This window comes from Diospyros lotus, chromosome 8 (genome assembly GCF_014633365.1).
Source record: "Diospyros lotus cultivar Yz01 chromosome 8, ASM1463336v1, whole genome shotgun sequence".
Taxonomy (NCBI): Eukaryota; Viridiplantae; Streptophyta; class Magnoliopsida; order Ericales; family Ebenaceae; genus Diospyros; species Diospyros lotus.
Window position 1 is genome coordinate 1962082 of NC_068345.1, and position 12154 is coordinate 1974235.

The 12154-nt window shown below is 34.1% G+C and overlaps 1 protein-coding gene across 2 annotated transcripts; it reads right to left on the reverse strand.

Annotated features, from left to right (window-relative positions):
* Window positions 1-915: 915 nt before the first annotated feature.
* LOC127807663 (protein DETOXIFICATION 27-like) lies at window positions 916-6715 on the reverse strand. 2 transcript variants are annotated; one of them, XM_052345688.1, is made up of 8 exons: window positions 6360-6715; window positions 5480-6021; window positions 5127-5213; window positions 4960-5016; window positions 2138-2376; window positions 1890-2008; window positions 1705-1794; window positions 916-1185 (listed from the first exon to the last, which is right to left on the reverse strand). In XM_052345688.1, exons 1-8 carry the CDS (start codon window positions 6651-6653, stop codon window positions 1123-1125), a joined length of 1491 nt encoding a protein of 496 aa, XP_052201648.1. In that variant the 5' UTR covers window positions 6654-6715; the 3' UTR covers window positions 916-1122. The 2 variants fall into 2 exon arrangements, 1 of the variants encoding a protein (XP_052201648.1); XR_008024775.1 differs by lacking the exons at window positions 916-1185; window positions 1705-1794 and adding an exon at window positions 4182-4338.
* Window positions 6716-12154: the final 5439 nt, after the last annotated feature.

Below are 12154 nucleotides of genomic sequence, written 5' to 3' on the forward strand. Positions count from 1 at the left end.
CACACGTACCTTCTTTGAGCACTTGAAGACAAAAAGTCAGCCAACAAAAAACAAAAAAAGCAGATGAAATTGCCGATTTGAATTGCTGCTTTTTTGCTTCAAATCGATTCAAATCAATCTGCTTCAAGCTAACAAAGGAAAAGCAGCCAACGATGGCTTTCCAAAGATCGGGAACTGACGATGACTTTTGAGAATCGACCATGGACTTGTAAGAAACTGAGGAAGCTGACGACTTCGACACCTGCATAGGCACTGCCGTTGCCATCTACCTCCTCTCTAACTTCCGCCTCAACAACTTCTCCTCTCTCACCGTGGTAGACACCATGAAGAAACCCACGCCATCGTCTTCCTCTCCCCTCCAACCTAACTCCAAGAAAATCAGTCTCCATCCTTCCTCTGGCCACCGCCTCCATGGCTTCACCAAGATTCCTCTTCCACCCGATTCTTCGGTGGTCGGGGGCTCCACCTCGCCACTGTCACCGACTGTGTGGCGCCCCGCCTCCAACCCCATCAACTCCCCCAATTTTGGATGAAACCCACTCTATTTTTCCATTTTTTTCCTTTTTTTTTTTTTCTTTTGATTTTATGTTTCGTGTGCCTCTTGGGTGGGTTTATGTTTCGTCTGCAATTTCTGCAGGTCGATTTTTACCCCCCAAGTGATCAAAGAAGGCGCATGTGTCACAGATGCTTAAAATGTGTTTAAATGTAGTGATTTTGGAAGTTAAGGATTACATTTGAAATCTCAAAGACTTTAGGATCCCACCAAAAAAATATATATAAAAATTTAGGGGCAAAAATATGCATTTAGCCACTATTAGACTTGACGCAAAATCATTTCTGCTTTTTTTTATTTGGAAAAAACATTTCTGATTAAGCCCAAGCGAGTAAGGATTTTGACCGTCTGAGGCCCAAGAGGGAACGAGATACGGGCTAAGCCCATGTGCTTGGCAGTAGAACCCTAGCCCACTACTTTATGGGGCGAAGTTTACTTCGACAAAATGAGAGCTTCTTCTACGGTTTCCCCATTAATCCAACATCCTTCCAGACCCAATTAGAATTAAAAGAAAAAAACCATACCCAAGGACAAGCGGGATGATCCTTTATTTCTAAATTATGCTAGAACTATGATATATTATCTGGACTCCCGTTAGACCACTTCTGGACATGCATGGTAGCTTTCTCAGCCTGCAAAACCACCCATTAGAGGAAGAGATCAAGATCACCATTGAGTTACAGGAATGGCATGTGGACAAGGTTGAACATTCGGCTAATTTGGTCGATTACCGAGTGACTTAATAATTGATTTAAATTAAGTAAACTTATATGTGTGCGTATATAATAAAGTACGAATCGAAATCTTAAAAAGGCGAATTAACAAGAAATAACTGGAATGATTGAAATTAACTAAAATAACTAATTTTTATTCAAACTAGCCAATATTAAAACAGTTTAATAAACCAAACTGAATACTAAATCAACTTAATTAGCTTTATAGCATTTGTAATTTCATAATTGTAAACAAATTAAATTTTAATGGTTTTTCTTGCAGAACAATAAGATATTTTGGTCAATTCAGTTTTAAGAATTGGAAAGTACGTAATTTTTTTATAAACCAAACTGAATTAATCGAAATTAATGGATTTGGTTTGGAAGGTCAGTTTTAACCTATTAAATCTCAAAACTTCAAGCAATGAATAACTGTACCTCCTTGTCCCAGTTGGTTCGCATCGTTACGATGGCCAGTATCACAGTTTGCACAGCCGTTCCACCGAAGATCATGCCTCCCCATATGCCCTGTTCATGAACATGCCTTTCATCTTAACAAACTGATCATCACCAACGTATACATATATATATATAAGATAAGCTTAATTATGAAGAGAATTCACCTCAACGCCTAAATGAAAGACCCAGCCCATGACAACTCCGATGGGAAGCCCAACCATGTAATAGCATCCTAAATTTATGTACGCCACCTTTGACTGCCATCCCGATCCAACCGCCACCCCTACATGCACGACGGCTCAAAAGTTTATACCAAATTATCTCCCCTATGCTATAAACTGGGTACCTTAATGTTTTTATGTACTTTGAAAACGTAAAAAGTATATATGTGCTGTGGTGTAGTGAAACGAACCAGATAGGACAGGCTGGACGCTGTTGAGGAGAATGGTGACGGCGAGGAGGACGGAGAGGTTATCGACGGCATCGAGCACGTCGGCGCTGGAGGTGAAGATCAAGGCGAACTTGTCATGGAATATCATTATGAAGGCGCAGAAGATGAGGCCGATGACTGTGGACTGCACCACCGACACAAGCGTCGCGAACCTTGCTGCCTTTCCCCGGCCGGCGCCTAGCTCGTTGGCAACTCTTACTCTGCCAATTAATTCCCACGGTTAATTTTGGAAGCAAGTTGGTTGAGACACCAGGGGAAGAAGATACACGCAACATGAGAAATCTCTACTTCACTATGAGGGGTGGCTTTCTGTTAAAACATTTGAAAATTCCTAAATTAACTACTGTGGCTACCTAATGATGGAACCTTGTTCCTGTATGATAAGAAAAAATACCTAAAATATTGAAAAAATTACTAAATTCACAGGTAAAATTAATCTACTTCTGATAGTTGTGGGTATTAGGGACTCTAGTTGTGGAAAACAGCTTTAGTTTTTTAAGAAATTATATACAAAATGAAAAATTAAAAAACTTGTTAACATGCATTTTTTTTTCTAAATTTAAAAACACAAATTTTCAAAATTGAATTGAAGTGTTAACTCCTAAAATGATCAGTTTTTCAAAATTTTTCTTACTAATTTGAGATTTGAAAAATACGATTTTTTTTACATGATTTTTTCAAATCATCTCCTTCTCTTTCTCTAACACAAATTACAATTACATGAAAGAAAAATCTCTTTGTTTCTCTATTGAACGTATATTCTAATTTTTTAGATTATAAAATATTTTTTATGTTTTTAATATTTGAACACAGTTTCTAAACCCTCTATAAAATAAAACTAAAAGTTCCATAAAAAAAATTCTAAAATGAAAACTAAAAGCTATTTTGCCCGACTAAACAAGCCATTTACTCTTGGGTCAGAGGTCTAACCTAGAAATCTAGACTTTTGTATTTCTTTTTCTTCCATTTTCATTATAAAGAAAAGGTAAGGTAATGGTTTGGTATAATTTATGGTTTTTAAAGAAAAGGTAAGATAATGTGAATTAATCAAAGTTACTAAATTTACCCAACAATATAACGTCGAGCAAAGGCATTATAGGTCCCTTTTCTTAAAATTTATGGACCATATATGGGATTGGCTCATCCAAGTACTTTGATTAAGAATCACTAATATTTTATTTATAATTATTTTTTAAAATAATTCAAGTAAATATTTATTTACAAAAAATATTTAATATATTGTGTTAATACGGGCATTATACTACTCCCACAGTCCCACTTCTACACTTGATTATCTTTGACCAATTCAGTCCCAAGTAGGCCATGAGGATAAATTTATGGAACAGAATATAATGTGAATATAATAATATTATATCAAATATTAATAGAAAATAAGAAATTTTAATATAGATAAAATAGAGATATTAGAAAAAGACAGTCTTAATCTCTTGCTCGCGTCAGATATTTCTTATCTTGCCCAATACAGACTTGTCAAGCATCCCCCAAACAATTGCTGTATTTTATTTATTATTGTTATTAATTTTGTTGATATTTTATTATTAATTTATAATATATTAATATAATAATATTTTTAATTTATATTTTATTATACAAAAATATTTTATTATATTTTGTTGATGTGTAACGGAAAATTTAGATTATCATATAAATAAATTAAAATATAAAAATTAAATAAAATAATAAATATAAATAATTAAAAAATGAAAAGTTTAAGTGATTATATGAAAAATAATAATAAAGTACGAGAGTAAAAAATATGGATTTGACCAACTGGGGTCCACCCCAAAATGACTGTTTTGCCACTGGGGTAAAGTCACCCAGGGTGCACAAAATTGCACTCGTGTTTAGTGGGTGGGGGGGGTGTTTAGAATACTTCAAGATAAGAATTGCCCGGGCAAGAGATCAAGACTCTAGGAAAAGAATGCTCTATCACAGCAAAAAAGAAAAAAGCAAAAAGATAAGGAAAAGAAAGCACAAGACTAACCGGTCTAATATTGACCCGTTGCAGCCAGCAGTAGGGAGGGAGCCACTTTAAAACAGCCAATGACAAATTCTGTAACGCCTGGCCTATCCTATCGTTATCAATCTCTGGACAGAGCCAATACGATGATGATTTATATTGTGTGATTGTAGTGATGAGGCTGCATAAGCCAAGAAGTACGTGGCATTTAACCAAATCAGAAAGTTTCAAGATTTTTAATTTATTTGTTAGGCGTGTGAACTCTATCGCACGCTATAAATTTTCACGGAGAGTCTAGAAACACGTTACCGCCAAAGCTGAAACAGTGACAAACAACAACCCTTCTCGCATTTCAGTTGACCAGAAGACAAAAAGTGGCCTTTTGTGGTCCATTTGCTTTATCGTCGTAATAACGTAAATTAAAGCAGCTCTTTCTGTTGATTAATTAAGCTAAACTTATAGCCCAGTGGCCGTCTGAGGTGTAGAGAGGCTGTGTAGACACTTGGTGGCCAAACAAGCGTGAGTGAGAGTTATCCGCTTAACCCAATCGGGCGGAGTTGCAGCTACATAATGGTTTTCAAGTTGTGTTTGTATACGTCCATTGACGTGCCCCATTGAGAAAATGATACATGCAAACGAAGTATTTTATCTTTTCAAGGTAGCGTCTATAACTTAAATGGGAAAGACTAACTAATTAAAAATTATAAGTGAGATTAGAAGTTATTATATTATACTATGAATAAATATTACCCTTAAAACAAAATCATAATTTAAAATGAAAAGAGAAATAAGGAGACCATACCCTGTTGCTGCGAAGAAGGCAAGAGGAATCATCATTTCCCAGCCGTTGATGCTCATGCTGTCCGATCAAAATCGAAGTCGTCAAGTCCAACATATAATTTATCCCATTTTTGTATTTATAGAAAAGATAAAGGGTAATGGAATTGCAACTGAAATTGGTTGAAGTACCAGACAGATAAGGCATCCACGGTAATCTCAGCGTTTCGAAGATTACTAGTCATTAGTATCAATATCCTGTAGTACCAGTTCTCCAAGCTGCAAGGATCACGATTGTCAGAAACAGCTAGCCATTACCACAGACGATCGAGGAAAGAAACGAAAAAAAAGTTGCTCATGCGACTACCGCATCTGCCCCTTTGACACTTTCACCCCTTTTTTTCGTTTACAAGAGTTTGAAAGTTTTTTAAAATAAAGCAGAAAAAACCTAGCTATTTCATATCTTTTATTTGGTACACAGATGACTCCCGCGAAAGTATCCATCGGTACCTCAAAGGGAGTTTAGTGAGAGAGAGAGAGATTACCAGAGCATGACACCTGAGGCAGTGGAGAGCTTAATAAATTCCCAGAGCCCAGCGAAAGCTTGTGAAGAGAAACCACTCCAGGTCTCCGGACAGCCACCCCACATGGTATACCCAAACATGCCAAGAAACAAAAGCCACCAGGAAACATCCAATGTGATGGCGGTTCCAACAACTCCGAACTGAAGCACATACACAAAGAGCCAACTCATTAGCACGTGTATCGCGAAAACCACCAAAGAAACCCAGGCCAGCACCGCAGTTTTTAGTTGGCTTTGCAAGAACCTCTGCACAGGGAAGATAAACGCGAAGCTGAAGTGCAAGGGGATGAGCCACACCGCCACCAGCCCGGACTGCTCAGCCACGTCGTCCGGCTGGCCTAAGAGCTTCAAAATCGGCGTCGCAAATACGTACAACGGTAAGAGCAAGAAACAACACAGAAACAGAACTATCCATGATCTCTGCATATATATCCCCAGCATGTTGTATCTTTTCGCCCCGAACGCTTGCCCGCAGAGCGTCTCCAATGCACTCGCCATTCCAAGCTGATTCACAACAAAAAATTTAGACAACTTTTATACAATAGATCTAACTAAACTAAAAACACGTGATATTCATATTAATTTTCATTAAATATGATCGATAGCCAAAAAATATACGCGAATCTGCACGAAAACTTTATGCAAAAGTCCTTGTTCGTAGCATAACTCATCATCATACACAGATTGATCCATACAGATTTCTGTACAGAAGATTCATATGAATTTAATTTAACAATCACTTTCTCTCTAATATACATATATATACACACGGAGTTCGCGCGAGAGAATTATTTAAGATTAAAGTCGTAGCTAGACAATATATTTAAAAGGTAAATAGATACCAGGAGGCCGAAGTTGAAGCCGACGATGACGTTGTTGGCGATGGAGAGGGAAGCGAGCTCGAGGTCGCCGAGGTGGCCGGCGAACGCTTGGGTGACGACGTTCATGGAGTAGGTGGCAACGCGGCTGAAAATGGAGGGACCGACGATGTGCCATAGCTTCTTGGACTCGATCCAGATCCTTCTCAGGTTACCGGCATCATCTTCAACAACTACTTGTCCATTTCCCAAGCCGTTTGAATCGGAATGCTCGAGCAAGGCCTGCTTCACTTCTTCGTCTTTGCTAGCGCTCCCCATCGGAACGAAAGAGGAGCTCTCAGCCTCTCTTAGGCTACACGTTGCTCTCGTGACAAGCACAAAAGATAACTGTATATATTACCATAAATATATGTGTGTGTGTGTGTGTGTGAATTTATTTCGGTAAATTGCACTCTACGCCCCTGAGCTTTTACTAAATTACAATGGAATATCGACATCTTGGGAATAACATTGATAAAAAATTGTTGAGAAGTTTCTGTAATTTTGAGAACTTTAGGGATCTATTTGCACACGATCATTTGACCGTTCAATTTAGAATTTCAAAATACATTTACTTCAAAACTGAGATTTCACTAAATGAGAGTGGGGACATTTATATTTTGAAAATATCATAAATATCATATTTATGGAAAAATTATTAATTCTTGTATGAACCTTTGTTTTTTATGATTTAGAAACTGAAATTCTAAGTTCATTATTTAAATGTATTTTTGTTAAAAGCACCCAAATTTGAATTTAAACCCCACAAACTAAAAGACATTAAAATGAGTTCAAGGTCAGATATTTATATTTTTTATTTTTAAATAAATATAAAAATATTAAAAATATGATAATAAAAATATTAATTATATTTATAAATATATTTCTTTCTCTCCCTCCACTTACACCACAAATTTAGGTACAAACAAAATAAGAGTATAAAAAAAATTAAGAATACCATGCATTATCATTTTCCCTCTTATTCCATTATGAAATCTTCATCCAAATAAAGAAAAAGATATTTTTTCCTTTTATTTGGTGATACAATCGAGCTTAAGCTCGACTTGATAAAAAAATATTAAGCTCCAGTTCAAGCTCAATTTACAAAAGTCAAGCTCGAGCTCAAGCTCGACTTACAAGTAATTTGCTGGCAAGTCAACAGATAATGAAAATATCGACATAAAAAGACAACAATGTTCAGAGTCGGTCCTGGGGTTTTTAAGGCCCAGGGCAAATTTTATCAAATGTGCCCTTTTATATAAATTAAATAAAAAATAAAAATTATTAATTAATTAATTTTATTAAAATTATAAAAAATTACAAAAGATAAGAAATAATACTTTGAGACTTCATTAAAATCTTGTTTGGAAAAAATTCAATCGGATAAAACCTCAAATGAAGGAAAAAGAATACCCCGTATTGTAAACATTGCATTAAAAAACAAAAATTATATATTTGAGTTTACATACTTCCTCCTGAATCTCCATAAACATTTCTTGATTTGATCAATCTTCCTTTCATCCTCCACAATTAAACGAAGCAAAAAAAATCATCAAATGTACCTACAAAATAAAAATAACAATGAAATCTCAACCACAAAACATCATTTAAAATGTCTTCTTGTTGCACTTTTATATGCAAAATCATCAATTATACTATCATATTTAATGTTTTCTAACATATCTTTTTCAATGCATAATATCGCTAATCCATTTAGTCTATCTTGAGTCATGGTGGTCCGCAAGTAAGATTTTAATAATTTTAATTTAGAAAAACTTCTTTCAGCAGATGCCACAGTCACAGGTATAGTCAATAATACCCTATAAGCAACCATTACATTAGGAAACATATCCACACTCTTTACAAACTCAAGAATTTTAATGGATGTCCATGGTTTATCTGTTTCATATGCTTCTTTTGGTAACATCACTTGCAACACCTGTAATTCTGAAAATAAGTCTCTTGCATCAACATCAGAAACATCACCATGTTTTAAAGCATTTTCAAGATTCACACAAAAGCTTTTCAATTCATCATCATAAAATGAAGTCAACTTTACAGCATCAAATAAGAACCCAAAAATAGATTCAAAACAATGCAATTGTTCAAACCTACTCTTCAATTCACCAAGAGCAATATCCACTATAACAAGAAAATAATCAGTTCTAAATGATTCTTCAGCTGATTGTTGTTCCCTATCACTATTGGAAACCTCATCAAAATGCCTTTTTCTACAAACTTGACGTTTTTTGGGAAATACATGCTCAATTCCCATATCAAGGGAAATTTCTTTAGCATCAATCATAGCAGAAATAAACCCATTTATTCTATAGTTTTCAAAAAATAAAACAAGTCCTTCTAATTACCTCAGAGCAGCATCAAGACGCATGTCTTCAGATTGTAATTTTTTACTAACTAAGTTAATCTTATGTAAAATGTCATGCCAAATAACCAAACTTAATATAAATTCAAAACTTGAAAGCTCTTCTGATGCTAAACTTTGAGCATCCCTACTCAATTTGACATCTTCACTAATTTCTGTTAATTTAAATAAAGCTTCTCTAATTTGGGAAACTTGAGATTTTATTGCTTTGACACTTTCAATATGACTTTCCCAACGTGTAGTTGACAATGATTTCAAAGTCAAACCATCTATGTAATCAAGTAACACATTCCATCGCTTTGTTGAATTAGAGAATACCGTATATATGCATTGACATGCTCCAAAAAAAGATTTTGCTTTAACACTTGAATTTGCCATATTACAAACTATTAAGTTGAGACAATGAGAACCACATGGCATGTAAAATGCTCTAGGATTTATATCAAGTAATCTTTTTTGTACACCTAAATTTTTTCCTTTCATATTAAAGCCATTGTCATAACCTTGTCCCCTCACATCATCAATATTAAGTGTAAGGGACTCAATTACATTTTGCAATTCATTAAAAATTCCTAATCCAGATGTATCTTCCACATTTAAAAACTCTAGAAAGTACTCTTCTATATTTATTGGAGTACTTGAAACATCGACACACCTCAATATTAAAGTCATTTGTTCTTTGTGACTTGCATCAGGAGTACAATCAAGAATGACTAAAAAATATTTAGCCGTTTTTATTTTTTCAATGATTGCATGTTTAACATTTGATGCTAAAATAGCTATCAGCTCATTTTGAATTTTATGACTAAGATAATGATAATGAATCTTTTTATCTTGAATGAGTTGAAAATGGTGTTGCATTACTGGATCAAACTCTGCAATCATTTCAAGTATGCCTAAAAAGTTACCATTATCATCTTCATAAATTTTTTCATTTGTTCCACGAAAAGCTAAATTATGTGTAGCAAGACATTTAACAACAGCAATGATTCTGACAATAACATTTTTCCAGTGTAGTGTATCTTTCTTGATTAACTCTTGTAATTATGTATCAATTGTTTGATTTGTTTTCAATCTGATTTGCAATTCAATACAACACCTCAAGTTAGTGAGGTGTTCAATACTGCTTTCATGTTGTTTAAGCTTCTCACCAAGATGTTTCCAATCTCTAGTTCCTTCACTAATTAACTGACTTCTAGAATTCATTGTTTTAAACAACTTACAAAAGAAACAAAACACTCTGCACACACATATATAATAATATATTATATAATATATTCCAATGTACACACATATAATTCCAATGTATATACAATTATATATTATATACACATTACACTTACATAGTCACAAAACACACACTGCACACACATATAATATTATACACAGTCACGCTCACGAAAAACACACACACATACAATATATACAATTGCAGAATACACACACATACAATATATATATATACAGTTGCAGAGAACACACACATACAGATACAGTGTAATAGTAATTGCAGAGAACACACACATACAGATACAATGTAATAGTAATATATATATATATATATATATTAAATGACACCAACTTCAACAGTTCAACTTCAACTTCAACGACTGGCCACAAGCCACAAACTTAATTAATGCTCTAATCATCAGCTTATAGCAAATAATAATAATAATGGGTTTAAATAATATGATTTAAATACTCCTAACAACCAATCAAAGTTCAAACCCAGGAAGCCATGACACTGATTTCATCATCTTTGCTTCCTCTTTTATGCATTTATCAACTTGCTACCCTATTGCTTCTCTAATATATATAAAGAACAGATCATATATATAGATGAAAATACTCACTAAAATGAAGCAGCAACTTAACCGAGTGTGTGTCAGCAATGAAGGAGAAATAACCAGCAAAATGAAGAAAAAGAAGAAGAAGGGAGGAAAAATGAGCATTGGACAGAGTTTCAACTTTTAGGTTGCGTGAGAGGGCGGCATTGGCAGAGCAATTTCTGCTGTTTTTTTTTTTTTTAATATACATATATATTCATAAATTTATAAAGGAATTTGGGCCCCTTTCAATTATGGGCCCCGGGCTGTAGCCCTGGTGGCCCTAGCCCAAGGTCGGCCCTGTCAATGTTAATAGTGGTGGATGCTACGATATTGATAAATGGTAGAGGTGATAAAGCTGATGATAGAGACGACAAGAGCACCAATGATGATAGAGAAGAATAACATAGTCAAAAAAGGCAACAGACATAATTTTAAATTAAAAACTTACTAATTTTATGTTAAATAATATAATTATAAATTAATTTATTAATATATTTATAAAACGAACTTGTTCACAAGCCTATTCACGAAATTCTAATCAAATATATTTACTATTCTTAATGAGTTGAGTTTTATTGAACTTAAACTTAACTCGTTTACAAATCTAGTTTTAAAGTTAGACTCAAGGTTAACTCATTTATCTTAACAAATGAAACCAAACACGAGTTTATCGAGTCGAACGCGCAGTAATTCACAAAAAACTCAACTTATTTATGATTCCACCTTTTCTCTATACCTTATCCAAATATAAGCCAATGTAACTTTAAAAAGTAGTAGTAGTTAGTGTAATTTATAAAAAACAAGGAATACCCTTTGAATTTATACCAAATTTGTAAGTGTTACCAAAATTTTCTGTAAACATAGAGACCTGAAAGTACAAAATATTTTCTCATAATTTACGATAGAAATGCCCCTCAACAATATTGTTATATCACATAATCCACAAACGTGTAAATTTTAATTCACTTTAATTAAAAAAGAAAACATTTGACTATAGTGGTAACCTGAAAAATACAAATAGTTTATATGTATTGTTGAGATGTTATAATTTATGATTTACATAAAAATAAATTTTAAAAATCTTAATATTTTAACCCGACCCGAATCACACGATTGTATAAATTCTGAAATCAAAAACCGAATCATACCTAACTTTTCTGTTGTTATGAGGTGCCGTTCCAAACATTGAATTGAGTTTCTATGATATAAGAGATACAAATGGCCTCTCCAGTCTCTATTAGGAGGCCTAAAATGGGCGTTAGGTACAATTAATGTTGGTTGTTGAGAATTGAAATAAATGAAAGGGTATTAAATTTAATACTTTGTACTTCATATTTATAACGAGTTCTTCGGTCCATATGCTGACAGGAGTCATTAGTTTTGGTTTGGTAGGAGTCGGATCAAATTCCTTGGAATTGTTTTCCTTACGAGGTTCCCGCTGCTCGTATTTTTAATTTCGACAGATGAACTAAATTGTAAATGGAGATTTTGTTTTATTGCACAGAATAAGAAATCAAACTCACAACTTACTGATACAAATCCCAACTTATCGTGGCTCAATCACTTGA